We start from the raw sequence: 15,888 nt of genomic DNA, 5'->3' as shown, positions 1-15,888 counted from the left end.
AAGGTTCTGGTTGCGAATAAAATCTTGACCTTTGGGAAACACTGATTTTTCATGTTTCTCACATTTTATTGACCGAGCTACTAATCAAGAAAGGAATCGGAAGGATAATCAACAGTGAAAGTAAGGTCTAGTTGCATCCTTACTTTTCATTCTAAAGTAGGAATCCATCTTTGTTTTTAGTGGTGCTGCAATTAATTATTTTTATACGCAGCTAATTATTTCTCGGTTAATTCATCAGTCGATGGGTCTAAAAAATATCAGAAAATTGTTGCTGATCAATGCAGGACAGATAAAGATACAGCTAAAATGATTAGTTACAGCTTTGTTGAGTAAACACCATAAAAAAAAAAAAACCTTTGTGTAAACTCTGCATTATTCATGGTAATCGATTAGTTTCATGCTAAAATGATGATGTGTGCATTGCAAAACCTTTGTATTTATTGAGTTTAGCTGTTTTTCTGCCTGATTTAAGTCTTACCTGTACGCTGCAGGTTGCTGCGATGACACCGTCCACCGGCGTCTCTGAGAAAGGATCGAACATCCTGTCTGACCGCCGCATGAAATCAGGCTTCAGCAGGTACCTGACACACAAACACAGGATGAATATGAGAGGAATGTACACACAGCATGTGAATGTGGGATGTTTCTGTGAAGATTATTTGGACATTTCTCTATGGGGAGTAAAAGATGTAGTGTAAAAAGGTCCTTGTGTGAGTGGAACTGGGGCGCCTTCAGAGTAACATTAGTAATGATGGTTCTCCCTGATCCCTCCGCATATGAGATTTCCAGCATTAGCAGTAAAATCTGTGCCCTCGGGGACAGTATTAGAGCCAGGGGATGGAGACAATGATGGAGACAGGAAGAGATAGATGACTGCAGAGAGACGAGGAGCTTCCTTCTCCACGGCTCTCATTGGCTCTCGGGGCTGATAGCGGCTACGGTCGCTTCTGGCAACCGCTAATGAGATGTGACAAGCTATAATTGATGAGCTTCAGAGAGGGGCGGAGAAGGGAGGTACGGGATGGGGAGGAATTAGCGAACGAAAGGAGAGAAGTGCTGTTCTCACCCGCAGGAGCCGTTGTACTCAAACTTTCCCTGGTTCAGCTGCATGGCCAGATCTGTTGGACAGCAGGAGGGAGGAGCTCAGTGACCACATCAAAACAGTTACACACTTCAAAATAACATTCATTTTCTCTTCTTGTGTGGACTTCAGAGAGGGGTTTTCCATTTTCGATGACATTTCTGTTTTCCTCCCCTCAAACTATTCATGCCCCAGAAGCTCCACCTCTCGTGTGAACTCCTCACGCCTGCAGCTCTGCACATGTTCCTCTCAGCCGGCCATATGGTCCGACTTCTCTGCCTCTGGGCATGAAGCAGCAGCAGCTGTTCTGCAACAGGCATCACTCACCATGTAGGTGGGTTTCAAAATGTGTGTGAGTCCAACAGAAAAAAAACAAGGCAAGCGTGTGAATGTAAACTACTTATGGGGATAAATCTGTATTCATTCTCATCAGGTTTGGAAGTTTGTGCACATAAATTGCAACAAAGCTTACCAAAACAAAACGTTTCTTGACTGATTTGCTTTTGATAGCAGCAACAATAAATGATATTTGAACTGACAAATGTCCCTTTGCAGTAGATTTGAAAATCTTATTTCAAACACATTTTTATATTTTAGAGAGCTTTCTAAGTTTGTCCTTCGGTAGTCAGAGGCTACTGGCATGTACCCAATCAGATGCTGCATTTTTAAATTAATTTATTTTTTAGAGTAAAAATGCAGATAATTGGCCAGACCAATAATTAGTGCACAAGTAAACTGGCACAAATCTTATTTAAACATGACAGTTGACCCAAATCAACCCCGACCACATCAGTAGAATTCCTACTGGATCTCTTGCCAAATGAACCCATCCCCAGTAATTCCAACTTAAAAATCATATAAAATCTGATTCAGTTCACCCCGAGTGTGTTCACAAACTTTCATGGTTTCAGCTTTGTATCTACAAACTATCAGAAGGGCTGCAACTAATGACTACTTTTATTGTCGATTAATCTGTAGATTGTGTTAAATTAGTTGTTTGAAACATATTAGGAGTAGAATAACATTTAAAAAAAATGTTTTAGTGCCTTCTGCTTATATATGTAATATACATATCATAGTTAAAGGGGAGACAAAATGTGAATTAATAAAATCCAATGTTTAAATATGCAAATGAGGCTTTATCTACCTAAAATAGAACTGCAGCTAATGATTGTTGATCGTTTTCTCAATTAAAAGGATAAGTCTGGTCCAAAAAATGTCCACAACCCAAAGATATTTAGTTTATGGGCATAAAGAAGGAAAGAAAATATTCAGATTTAAGAAGCTACAGTAACAGAATTCAGACTTTTCTCCTTAAAAAATATTCATTACTTAATCGATTATCAAATTAGGTGATGAAAAATGTAGTAGATGACAGCTAATCTTAATTAACTGCTGTAGCCCTAATGGGATAGAGGCAGTAAACAGAAAAACAAATGTGCCTTTGCAAATGTAGGTGTGCCGAGTGTTAAAATCAGTATTTATAATCCAACTTGCCTCTTCATCAGGTCTTTGTTATTCTTGCTTTGTGTATGTATTTGGATGTGTGCAGATGTGAGCTGGTCTGGTGGTGAACGTTGTTGATTAGCGGGTCCTCGTTGAACTACTGAGCGCGTACAGAAGACGCTTTCAGCCTGATGGGTGATTATATGAGGTCAGGGGTTGTTTCTGAGATGTGCATGTGTGAGGTCAGAGGTTGCGTGTTCGTGTTGCGGTACCTGGGGTTTGGAAGTTCAGCGAGACCATCTGGCAGCCTGCGTTCCAGAAGATCTGAGGCATGTAATTGCTGGAGTCCACTCGGCCTCCTTTGGGGTAGATACGGCTCATCTGACGCTTGTTGTAGCTGCACTGACGCTCAGGAATTTTTTCTTTTTTTAAAAACAGGAGCTCATGTGTGTGTTCCATACACATGTGTGTTCATTCGACTGCTTGTGTGCATCAAACAGACCGTCGGACTATTTTTAGCGCGAACAGCTTGGGTCAAGCCGTCCCATTGGAGGGAGCAGAGTGGATGTGAGCGTCAGGCCAAGCTGCACAGTCGGAAAGTACACGAGGCTCCAGAGGCTTCCAGTTATTTTCCGACATCAGTGCGGAAACAAATATGGCTAAAAAACATCAGCTCTGACCCGTCGCTCAGCTCTCATTTGGGTGACCTCGATCTATTAAGTTAAAACTCAGATGTTACTGTGAAGTAAAGTGGAGCTCAGTGGTGATGATCATGACAGAACATCCAAGGTGTCTGACAGTGTAGTAGCACAGAACATGGATATTTCTTCATTTACCGCTAACTTTTCTGAGACAAAATAGCAAATTAACACAAATCCCACACCTATTTGGTAAATTTCAGCTATATCTCTGATGCCTTGGTAATCACCTTGTTGCAGCTTTTCAGATAAATCCAGCGCAAGTATGACTTCAGTTCAAAGGATACTTGACAAACTCGATGGCATTAGTCTTCAGGTAACCCAGGCCAACGGACTCATTGAAAGATGACATGTTGTGGTGGATATTCCTCTCTGAAAGACAGGAGAAACGGTACAGAAGATTCATTTTGCAGTCTTACTTCACTAGCTAGGTTCTCCTCACTTGTTGGTTCATGTCCTTTTAGGTTACAAAAGAGAAACAACATAGATGCTATAGATTCATTTATTGGTCAGACTATTTAAATAATACATTGATAGCTGAAGGTCACAAGTGGTGGAATGTTCTATTTATTTTCATCCCAATTCACATGAATCAAGATGTTAACAGAGGTGAGAGATATCAGGATTACATTATTGGAGCTGATAAATAACTTTTCAGACTTAACTAGGACTGCAAGCCTTTCCACTGTGCGATACTGTCATTTCTATAATTAGTACTTATGTATATTTCAGTTTATTTTGTACTACATTCCTTGATGTTTGCATTGTCTTTGCTGCTGTAACACTGCACATCGCCCCACTGTTGGGTTAATAAATGCTTATCTTAAATGATGGTTACAACTTAAAGGCATTAGAGGAGGTTCCTATGACTTTGAACGTAGCATGCGCACATACAACCTCTCCCTCACCCCCTCTAACCTCCCCCCTCTTAACATTTACGAAGAAACGCCCCCCTCCAGAAACTTGCGTAGCACTCGTGAAGTTGTCTTTTACGGCTGGGTCCCCCTGGATCTTTATCTGCCATTATGTAAAAGAAGATGAGCAAAAAAAGTCGCCAGCTAACTACGAAGCTATACCAAAGCAACACACACAGAAAACACGTAAGTCCAAGGCGTACGTAATCTACGTAACTAGGCCTGAGCCGGAAGATTTTTGATTGACAGGAAAGGGAGCAAACCAAACGCCTCGGTCCGAGCGCGTTGATTGGCTGATGTTTTTCAGGTCCTGCCATGTCCACAGTTTTTTTTTTAAAATTCTTTTAGAGACCATACATACAAGTCCACTAAAGGTCAGTATATTCATTTTTTGTGAATCAGACAAATTAAGCAAAAAAAAAAAACATCCTCCATAATGCCTTTAATAACATATTGCCAATGAAATGTTGGCATAACAATTTACGTGGCGTTTATACTTACTTTTCTCCCTCATGTTTTTGATTCTATGACATCAACAACCCAGCAGTTCACATACCTAAATTTCACTGACTTCCATTTGTTGTTACGACTTTATGGAGCATTTATGCAAATTTTTCAAGTTGGGAACTCTGTCAGTAACTGTTGTTTGACTTCAAATATTGTAAACGAGATATAAAAAATACACGAGAAGCAACTTAAAAACTGACCTTCTGCCATATCGAAACTCTGGAACTTGACGGGCTGTGCATAGTTGACCATCGCTGAGAGATACGGGTGGATGTTTGTTGTGGCTCCTACATAGGTGTACTGAGCGATAATAGCCTCTTCAGAGTCTTCTGCCACGTCTCCACCCTACACAGGACAGAAGCACGTTTAAATGAGTCCTACAGCACTCCGCTCGTTATAACTAAACAGTAGGAAGTGTACAGCGATATTAAGATTAAAGCAACTAATTCTTTCCACTGTGTTTTTCCCCACAGAATGAGTCCATCAGATTGAGCTCCACTGGACTTTTGGCTCCTAATTTATGTTTTTTTTTTAGGTAAACAATGTGCTTTCATGTGTGCTGCCTACTTTGTGGGCAATAATAAAATTGGAAATGTTTGACACAGTCTCTTGGAACTAGAATCTACTGGGAATAGACTACATCAATGATAGCCCAGTAGATGATGGACAAATGGATCTGTGTGGATGGAAAGAGATGAATAGATAATATCCACACATCTGCTGATCGATGTATTGATTTTTCCATCCACAATAGATGGATGGTTGGATGTGGGATGGACAGATGTGTGGATTAATCATTTAACATTCACAGACGGTATCAATCTATAGAATAGAAATAGAGCTGTACTGAATGTTTAAACAGACCTGTCATGCAAACGTTACGACTGCAGTCAACACAATGCTGCCCACATTCGATGCAATTGTACGACAACAGGAAATCTCAGCAGAGATGTGGCCGCTGCTTGCACAGAAACATGATTAATCTATCTCAAATAATTTTAAGTTATTTAGGCAGACGTGCACTTGCCTTTTTGTTATTGTCTTGGTCAGATGCTTCAGAGATATCTGTGGCATCTGTTGCTTCAGTGGCTTCAGAAACCTCTGTCACTTCATCATCAGGTACCTGAAACACAAATGGATAAAACTCACACAATATAAATAAATGCATGAATAGTTAGTTTTTAATTAAGACTGGACTCTTGTCTTCATTTCAAACAAGCGGAGCATTATTTTCAGTAACTATTCTGCCTTTGGAGGCACATTACTGCTGAATAAAGTAAGTTTACAACACTTTTCTCTGACTGCAGCAACCACACCGAAGAGACTCACTTCACACAACAAACATACTAGTCTGCATCACCACATTCCTTAAAGGAGATGTTCAGTCAGACTGGTTGGCAAACATAGTAACTACATTATTTCATAAAATCTTCATATTAAGTCTGTGTTTACGGTGACAGACAGAGATGGGTAATGGTGGATGAAGCACTCAGATCCTTAAGTCAAAGCACTAAAACCACACTGTAAAAGTCATGAGTTGAAAATGGTACTTTAAGTGAAAGTATGAAAGTAAAATCAGGAAAATGTAATACATTTTTAAAAATTTCTCCTCTGAGTTACATTTTAATAGAGAATATTATATGATTAGAATAGTTTTACTTGGAAAATAATATAAAAGCAAGATTTGACCATTACAGCAACCCTAACCACCTGAAACTCAAAGAATCAGCATTGATAAGCACAACTGGAGTCAGTAAAGTACAAATAGTTCCAACCTCAGTTCTCTTCTCACCTGCCAAAGACCCCGTTGCTTCACTCAAGTGCTGAACAATTAATTTCAGTGTTTTAGAATCCAGTCAGTCCTCAAAGTACCGACTCACCTTCTTGATGCTGTTGCTTCGTTCTTCTTCTTTCCTTGAACTGACGGCGTTACTCTGAGAAACACTGTTGGCTTCTTTCTCGCTGGTTGCTTCTGACAGACTGCTGGGCGCCTCTGAATTCAAATCCTTCTCCTCGGCCTCTTTTTCTCCTGCAGATTCGTACAAACAGAAGACAGAGATGAACCCAGGAACAAAGGTTTTCTGCAGATATTGATTCTCTTCCTGTTGCTCGGTGAATCTGAACAAGTTTTTTTCATGTTTTCTAGCTATTCTAACTTCTACAAACATGTGAGAAAGTCATCCAGGCCTCTTAATTTATTGTAGGGTTTACCGTTCTCTGTCTCGTCTTCGTTCTCCTCTCCCATAATGATGGCTGTGGTGTTGGTCTCTCCGGCCTCCATGTGTTTCTTAAAGGCCTCTAGCTGCTCTGTTTTGTGCACACACACATATAAAGTTAACATAAAATACTTTCTACTCATTTTCAAACATTAGAAGGTTCACTACTTACTCTGTTCCACTTCGGGTTTCAAGCGCTTGTTTTTGATGAGAATTTTCCGTTTGAGGTCGTTGGGAGACGGTAAAGGGCGCGCAGATTCAATCTGCAAGGGAGAAAATCCCACTTTTAAATCTTAATGACTGTCATCCAGTTGTAATAAAGTGAGCATCAGAAAGAGGAGACAAACCGGGAAGTTGTCCAGAGGCTGTTTGAGGAGGAAGTCACCAAAGATCTCCTCGCAGTACTTTGCCATTTTGTACTGTTGTGGTTTACTAGTGACAAACAAAAAACACACATGCAGATTGTATTGAATCTGAAAATATACAAAACATTTTAAAAAGTCGTTTTCAACTTCACATCTACCTGCAATGATTTTCAAAGGACAGGATAACGGGGTAGTCTGATGTGACAAACGCTGTCTCCTTGATGGCCTGAATAACATCCTGAGGTAAAAAGAGAAGAAAGGTTTGAAGACATGATAGATGTAATACCGAACTGTCAGCACAAGGGGGCAGCAGACATGAAACAACGGTCAGGTAGATGAGACAGACTCTTCTGTAGTTCTGTGTATTCACCTTGAACAGGATGTCTGTGCACATGGCCTTTCCATGAGTGATGATGGGTTCCTGGTCCTCTCCTTTCCCATCCCAGCAGTCCAGCTCCACACACCTGGAACGACAAAAATCTCACTGGAGTCCACTGATGTTCACAAAACATAAAACACAACCAGTGTCACAAGTTTAGTCTGGAATTTTTATAGTGTAGAACTGTCTGGGAATTTGAGCCATATCGTACAAACATAACTGAGCTGCAGTTTATCCACATGTCGTTTTATATCCATTTGTCCACCAGGAACTATTTTTATCATGTTAGGCACAGTTGTGAACAAAAGTTTACATAAATGACAGTCTTGCATTTCCAGTGAATCCTAAAACTCCTAATTTCCTTTGATGGACTCATTGAAATCCATGCACCTTTGTCAAAAGGCGAAACACATCAAAAGTAGTGAAGAAATCCTGACTTAAATCCCATCAAGAACCTGTGGACTGTGGTAGAGGAACAAGTCTGTGTCAGAAAGCCAATAAATTTAGTATAACTGGGCCAAAACCAGAAGCTTGCAGACAGCTACATAAGTAAATAATGCAGGTGAAAATGATCAAAGGACATTTAACTAAATATTAGATTTACTGTATGTATATTTTTGACCCAGCAGATTTTGTCAGATCTATAAAAAAATCTTTGATGCATGATTGTTTTTTGTGACAAAGATTTATCCATTTCATTTATTTCAGCGTAGAAAATTCAGACTTGTAGGAGTCAATAGAAACTCTAGATGGCTGTGATACACTGTGATTTTATTCAAGATTAATAAGGTTTCATCTTATTTGTGAAACGACGAAGCATCTGTGAAACAAAATATCTAATAGGTCTTAACTCTGTCAGTCTTGTTCATAATGCAAACACAATTACAGACCGTAGTTGTTGCTATACTGTGTATATTCCCCTTTAACAGACCACATCTCTCCATACCTGCATCCAGACAGCAGCACCTGGCGGTACATCTCTACTGAGGACTTCCCTCCGAACTGTCGTCCGGTCAGGTAGGTGTTGTGGGAGGAGCTGATGAAGTAGTGAGCCAGAGGCTGGTCCATCTCTTGGTACAACTCCAGCCGGTCCAGAAACACCGGAGCGTTTTCATCTGACATCAGGTACCGACAGAATCCGTCACTGGACATGTGGCCTGGAGGAGGTTGATTTAAATACGACATTTCAGACAAGTTGTAATACCGATAATGCAACAGGTGCAGGGTTCAGGTCATTTATTATTAAACATCAGATCTCTGTGAGGCTGCATCAAAAACGCCTGTTAAACAGATTTGTTTTAACTACCGCCCAAATGCTATAAGTATTCATTAATAAGCAGAACTGTCTGTACAACTGTTTGTCAATTTGTCATGATAGGAAAAATAAAAAGACGACAGAGGCTTAAATAAATCTCAGTTTCAACTATCAGTAATCTGGCGTGATGTTGTAGTTTCAAGGTTCTACAGGCAGATGGCAGCAGAGCCTAAATGTTCTTCTGTGTCCTGTTTCCCTCCACACCTTTCTGTGGATTCATTTGCTTGTTTTGTTTGGGTTTTTTTTTTTTACCTTTCTTCTTCAGGCCGTCGTCTCGCTCGTACTTCTCGATGATCTGCATGGCTCTCTTTGGGTCGTAGAACGGAAACAGGATCTCGTTCAGTCTCGGGTCGCGCTGGTTCTGTGGAGCGACATGCGAACACTCAGTCATCCACACATCCAAAGTCTACTTCCAAACACAGACTGGATAAAAACAAACGGGTCTGACAACACACAGGACGGAGGACAAACGAATGCAACATGTTTCTACACTCTGATCATCTGAAATGTCTGCTGGGAAATTTTTAACTCATGGGAGTTAATAATGTTTTAATTTCTTATTGCTTAAGGTGAGACACTCTAGGCAAAGGCACAGTTTTGTCCTGCACTGGTCAGTTTTGAGATTTTGTGATATTTTGCTTCCACAACACATCTACTTTTAGACTAGTTGAGGAAATAAAACATTGACTATACATGTTTAAGTGTTTTTTGTCTATCAAATATCTAAGGAAATGTGTGTATATTTATTACAGTTTATTATTAATAATAATGCCTTGTTTGCACATGTTGGCACAACATTTGAGAAAACTTGTAATAGCTTTACTGTAAGTAATCGACATGTAAACTACTGTTTCCGTTTAAAAATGCATGTAATTTTAAAATATTTATTGCTTAAGGCCAATTTCTCTGTTTGACCTCAAACTTTCCAGTTGAATTCCATCCATATTCTGAAGGTTTTTACAGAAAGGTTTGGTCATTTCTCATTCAGAACATGATTTATAGAACAATCTATCAATAAAAAAAAAATGGCAAAATTGGATTTCTTTTTTTCTATCCATTGACAGTACTTTCTGATTCATGGAGTCATAAACAGACACCCTCTGTATAAACCTCTAACTTATCACGTCAACAAAATGACACAAAAATCTTAACCTGACTTCATCCAGTGTTTAGTTTTCTTAATGCAAAAAGAGTACAATTGTGATATATATTCCTACAATTACATATGTTAACATATTTAAATGTAATACAAAAAGAACTGTCTGAAAGTAAGCAATCAAAGTTTAGGTTAAGTTGTTTATTTAAGTAGTATCTTTTCTCAGATTTTCCTCAAACTGAGCCAGATATCCAGAGCTGCAGCACTAATTTTCTAATTTTATTCCTGTCTGTATTCTAAGGTTTTCTACAAAGAGTTTTGTTCATTCATTATTGATAACCTGATTTGAAAAACTTTTTATCCATAAAAATTGGACTTTTTCTTTGGCTGTTAATAGTATGTCTGTTATTTCTGGAGTGTTAAATACAGAATACCTGTCAACAAAATGATGTAAGAATTTCATTTAATGTTCAGATTTCTGTTCTGGAAATGTATATATTTTAGGGTATTTTATGATGAGACTGGCAATGATTAACTGATTGATCAGTTTCAGTAATTTTTTTAAGAGAATAAAAAAATGTCGAAATTCTCTGATTGCAGCTTCTTAAATTAGAATATTTTCAGGTTTCTGTCCTTTTCTATGACAATAAACTGAATATTTTCCATTTCAGGTAACATTCTATAGCTCAAACTTATCTTTTAATTGAGTAAATAATCAATATGACAATTGACAAGGAAAAGATTCATTAGTAGCAGCCCTGTTTTAGATACATAATGTCTCATTTACATAAATAAATAAGATTAAGAAATACCAAAAACTATAGTCTTGATGTAAGTCACTACGTGGATAAGTTTCATGTTGATATCTGTTAAATTATTTCATATTCTACTGTTTCACCTGTAGTGTCTCCCCTTAAAAACGTATAATAGAATATATTAAAAGCCTTTCCTTAGAGTTGAACCTCTAAGTCGGTAGAGCTGTTTTAAATATTACTGTGGCATTCAACAGGGAGCATGTAGGTCACAGAAACTGTGAATCACGCCAACAGGTGCAGCGTTTAAATGCCGCGTTGAAAGCAGTGGAAGTCGTGCGTTGGAACGAAAACAACAGCATCATTAAGGAGCCGCTGCCCACTCGCCAAGCGCAGGTGGAGGAATTAATCTGATTGAAGGCATGAAGCGGCGGCACACGTGACCAAGCAGGTAGAAAAACACGGTGGGGAAAAAACAGCACAGCAGGAAATGAGATGAAACCAAGCAGGAAGCTACAGGATGCAGGTAAAAAAAAAAAAAAAAAAAAAAGGAAGTCTGGTTGCTATGGCGACACCAATCGGACATGGAGAGGGAAAGCAGGGGAGGCAGCGGCGGCAACGATGGCGGCAAGACATGTCCAAGCATGCAGAACAAGAGGGAGGAGGTGGAATTTGCCCTTAAAAGTTAAATATTCTGTAAAAGTCATGGATGCAGGTTTGATGAAGGTCGGAGGGGCAACTTCTACCAGGGGCAGGAGGGAAGTACAGCAGGGAGGCAGGTAGCAGAAAGCTCAAGCCAAACACACAGAGAAGTTAATGTAAAGAGCTTACTTCATTCAGAAAGCTGACTAACTGGTCTACAGTTAAATAATCAGTTTTGTTCCCATTGCTGCAAAGGAATTAATTAGAAAAAGAACAAAACAACAGAGTGTTACGCTTTTTAAAAAAAATAGAAACTCTCAGTCATTCACACAGTTAAAATGAGAAAAGTACTCCGTTAACTTTTACATGTTAATCATCACTCTCTATTTTCAATGTTGTCATTAGGTTGAATGTAATTAATGTCGAACTGTGGAAGCAGGTTAGGCCGTCCAGGCGTAGTTAGTGCAGCAGGCGCAGAAACATTTTTGTCCTGATTTTTTCCGAACACGATGCTCATCTCTCATCGGGGAATATTTCAACACTTCTGTTAGGCTACACAGGTACAGTTCAACCCTGGGGTACCGCTGTTAACATTGTTATTATTTCTGAAGTGCAAAAATCAGCAAACATGGAAAATCACTGTGCAGAGGAAAGAGCAGGCGGGTTTATTAGAAACAGGAAACTCACATTTTCTTAAAGAGCTCCTCGATGTCCGTTCGAGGGCAGATCTTCTGTGTGAGCGCGTAGAAAATGTCAAAAGTGAAATCTGAATGTTCAATCTCATCATTCTGTGGAAGAGAAAAGAAAAGAAAGAGTGTACTTATACATATTTCCACACTGTATGCTAAGATTTAGCAGGCCCCACGACATAGTATATCAAATGTAGTGTGAAAAAAATAGCCAGATGTTGAACTACATCTGACCCACAATCCTTTACGAGGTTATGTCACAGTGCATCATATGGGAATAAACACGTTTATAAAACACACAAACAAATGACAGCTCATTTCACATTACAGACCGCAACAGTTTAAAGTTTAGGACGCGTTATTCCCACCACTATCCCCACCCAACTTATCCCTACTCCAGCCGGTTGAGGCAGGTGGCTGCCTTCCCTGAGACTGGTTCTGTTGGAGGTTCAAGGTTATTTTTTGTTCCTTCCCACTGTCGCTCATAGGGAACCCTTTGGATTTCTGGGTTTCAGGTTCTCTGTTTATAATTCGTAATATAATTCATGCTGGGAGATGACATATATTGTGAATTTGCAATAACACTGAATTGAGTTATGACAAAAAACAAACAAATCAACCAAAAAGCTTCAAAAAAGAAGAATAAGCAAAACTTTGTCCATCTATGAGAGATAATTATTCAGGGATTACTTTCCATTGGGTTAGTTGTAATTATTCTTTCAGGTAAACTGGATTTTGCCGTGTTTTCAGCTGTTCAGAGGCAAATACGATAAAAAAATAAAAAAGCAGAAACAGTCTTATGAGTGAAAAGTTTCCTTCCATCTCCTATTTTGCACATTAACGCTTTTTGGAAAAGAGTCAACGACCACGTCAGGCAAAGTGTACAAATGTTTTTGTGAAACTGAGTGGGTATCTTGAATATTACCATTTCAATTCACTTTTCCTCATGCAAGACTTAAAAATGTGCTTCAACACATGTTTTAGAAACCCAGCCTGAGTGACTGTGGAGTTGGAGTTCTTTTTTTTTTCTGCATCCAAACTTGGTCGATAAAGACTCCACTTATAGACTAACATTTGCTGGACTTGAACAGACTGTCTCTGACCTTTCCACTGGGGAGGCCCAGATCCTTCAGAGCCTGAAAGATGCCCTTCTCCGTCTTGCCTGACGCAAATGTTCGTGTAATGCTGTAAAAGACAAAGGAGGAAAAACAAAAGAAGGTGAAGATGAGTGAATCATAGTCATATAAAATGGGTTCATAAAGGAGAAAAACTTTTGTCTTACCCTCTGACGGGGATCTTTCCATTCACATTGGTCAGGAAGCACATTCTCATCCAACTAAACAAGGAGGAGAAACTCACATTAGAGGGGCTGATTGAGAAAAGCTTGGAGATTGTATGTAACGTCTAAAGTGTTGGTAATTGGAGCATGCAGGGAGCGTGCTGTGAAATCTACTCACTGTTTCTTCAGGCATGTCATTGGACAGACGTTGTTGGCCTTAAAGTTGTGAATCACTGACCTCAAACCCTCGATCCACTTCTGCAAACAAACAAGCACAAAGATTCAGCACACACACACACACTCCTTTGCCCTACAAACACCGCTGACCAACATACAGCAGGGAAATGTGGATCCAGTTTGCATTGTGTTTAGCGTCTTTGTGGAAATAAAAGTAAATGAATCTCCTACTAATTCACACACGTAGGCGAGCATGTTGACAGGACACGCACACAAACGCATAAACCTGACAAACAAACAAACCGCGAGCTGCTGCAAGGTTGTGAGCAGCAACAATGAACAAATAGTTGTAGGTGGCCTTGGAACTTGCATGAATACGCTGCCTGATGCAAAACAATGCCGAGGACAAGAATCTGAAGTTTGAATGAATTCTTTATCCAAAAGTTAGCAATCAATAAGATACACCGGATAAAAATTACCTTTACAATGCAACAACATGCAGTTCAGCTGAAAAGTCCTTTATTTTTTGTAATGTGAATCAATCACGGTTTCATGATTGCACCAAGAAGTGAAGAATGTTTTGCTTTTAACAGAATATAGTTAGAGCAAATAAAAAAATACATGTGTAAAATACAGTCATTTTGAGGAAATATTACAATTCTTAGCTTAGATTCAGATCATTTTCCCAATTTAACGGCACATGAGGAGTAGTTCAAATACTGTTTTCTCTGTTTTTATAGTTTCTGACTGATCAATGTTGTAATTTTCACAATTTTTAAAGACATATCTTTCAAACTCACCGTCAGGTTTTAGGGTTCAGACGTTTCATATGTTTTTTAATCAGATAAATTATTAACAGCAACTAATCGATTCGGAGCCCCTTCTCTGCACCTTTATCTCCTCCAGTTCGACAGCAAATCATCGTTGACATCATTATAAAAACATTTAAGGAGATAACGGGTGCAGCAGGGGTGGCGTGTTTGGGCGTGGGGTGTTGGTGAAGCCCTGCGTGTTTGTGTGAACGTGATGTAAATAAGTCTGTCAGCTCCCGAGGTCGCCTACCTACGGCCACCTTCCTGCTGGGAGGAGCTGGCGGTGTCGTGCTGTGTTTATGTCTGTGTGTGTGTGTGTGTGTGTGTTTGTGTGTGAAGGACATAAATGGCAGGGACGGTTGCGTTTTAAACCGATGTACCTGAATGTGTGTGTGTTTGTCCTTCAACCATCGGGCCTCCCAGCTGAAGGCCGTGGCGTGAATATGTCCAGCATGACGAACAAACACCAACGCTACGGTGATAAATAACAGATCTGTGCTGGCACTAAGCATCTAGTTTCAGTTTGTTGTAAAGCGGCTGCTGATTCTCAATTCTTTGCTCAAGTTGACACTTTTGAATAAATTACATAAAAACATTTTCATCAAGGCTGACAGTGAGCTGCGACTCTCACTCATTCTGCGTTATATCGCTGCCAGCAGACCTTTTGAGTGTCTCTCAGCACTTAATAATTTTTTGCAAGTTTGTGCAAATGATCAAAAACTATTTGTGTGTCGTGGATTTATTGAGCTATATGGCAGACGTCCCTCAGGCTGACAAAGATTACTCTGAGATGTCAAAGGGGCTCCTTCTTGCTTCGGCTTTACGTCTTTCAATTACTCCTAAGCCTTTGGGCCACACTAAACAGAAGATAGCTGACTTTAACTGTTGTCTTCTTTCTCCTCGAGTTTTCTTCTGCCTCAGAGCTGCCTGTAATCTTCTGCAGTCGATCGAACCTTCGTCAAAATACTGGATCTTAAGCTATATTTTCCTTAGTGTCGAAAAAGACCATGAAAAGACAAGTTTTGTCTGTGCACTTCAAGTATAATAGAACTTATGATCTACCGCAGTCAGAAAGTATTACCAACTTTCACTGGTTGGGGTCTTTTCATAGGTGTCAGGTGTTTGTATTACAGCACCAAAGAAAGCCAATTTTTGGTGGTAGTCTAAGAAAAATAACAGCAAAAGCAGGCATGCAGGAGGAACACAGCAGCAGAGATGAGGTGAGAGAAAATGAGTCATTCAAAATGTGTCTATTTATCAGAACGAATCAAGGCCTTGTGTAGGAGCTGAAATATGAACCATTCTCCCGGCTGTTCAGATGATTTTTTTTTTTTTAGAGTTAGCTATTTGATGTGCCGGGTGTTCTTTTAACCTTTATATACTTGTGTATATAGATGTGGAAATGTTTAATTAATTGCACTCTGTGTGAGTGCTGGGTTTACATTGTATTACAGATTACATGTTTTGGGATCATTATGAGCATGGGGATGACCAGTCTGGCCAAAGAAGAATCTTTTGGG

The 15,888-nt window shown here is 39.5% G+C and overlaps 1 protein-coding gene across 2 annotated transcripts in view; it reads right to left on the bottom strand.

Moving 5' to 3' along the window:
- LOC110951383 (1-phosphatidylinositol 4,5-bisphosphate phosphodiesterase beta-4) overlaps positions 1–15,888 on the bottom strand; it is a 98,015-nt gene that overhangs the window by 21,039 nt on the left and 61,088 nt on the right. For both annotated transcript variants that reach the window (XM_022194410.2, XM_022194412.2), the window contains exons 8-26: positions 13,558–13,637; positions 13,383–13,436; positions 13,204–13,285; positions 12,099–12,199; positions 11,601–11,658; positions 9,174–9,282; positions 8,553–8,763; positions 7,598–7,691; positions 7,386–7,465; positions 7,210–7,294; positions 7,035–7,125; positions 6,858–6,953; positions 6,527–6,675; positions 5,674–5,769; positions 4,847–4,991; positions 3,513–3,597; positions 2,800–2,924; positions 1,067–1,118; positions 479–581 (exon numbers count right to left, since the gene is read on the bottom strand). In XM_022194410.2, the coding sequence (XP_022050102.1) occupies positions 479–581; positions 1,067–1,118; positions 2,800–2,924; positions 3,513–3,597; positions 4,847–4,991; positions 5,674–5,769; positions 6,527–6,675; positions 6,858–6,953; positions 7,035–7,125; positions 7,210–7,294; positions 7,386–7,465; positions 7,598–7,691; positions 8,553–8,763; positions 9,174–9,282; positions 11,601–11,658; positions 12,099–12,199; positions 13,204–13,285; positions 13,383–13,436; positions 13,558–13,637 (1,896 nt within the window). The remainder of the gene's footprint in view (positions 1–478; positions 582–1,066; positions 1,119–2,799; positions 2,925–3,512; positions 3,598–4,846; positions 4,992–5,673; positions 5,770–6,526; positions 6,676–6,857; positions 6,954–7,034; positions 7,126–7,209; positions 7,295–7,385; positions 7,466–7,597; positions 7,692–8,552; positions 8,764–9,173; positions 9,283–11,600; positions 11,659–12,098; positions 12,200–13,203; positions 13,286–13,382; positions 13,437–13,557; positions 13,638–15,888) is intronic.

This window comes from Acanthochromis polyacanthus, chromosome 16, assembly GCF_021347895.1.
Source record: "Acanthochromis polyacanthus isolate Apoly-LR-REF ecotype Palm Island chromosome 16, KAUST_Apoly_ChrSc, whole genome shotgun sequence".
In the NCBI taxonomy this organism is placed as follows: Eukaryota; Metazoa; Chordata; class Actinopteri; family Pomacentridae; genus Acanthochromis; species Acanthochromis polyacanthus.
Note: the sequence above shows the minus strand (reverse complement) of the source record. Positions and strands in the feature narration are given on the sequence as shown.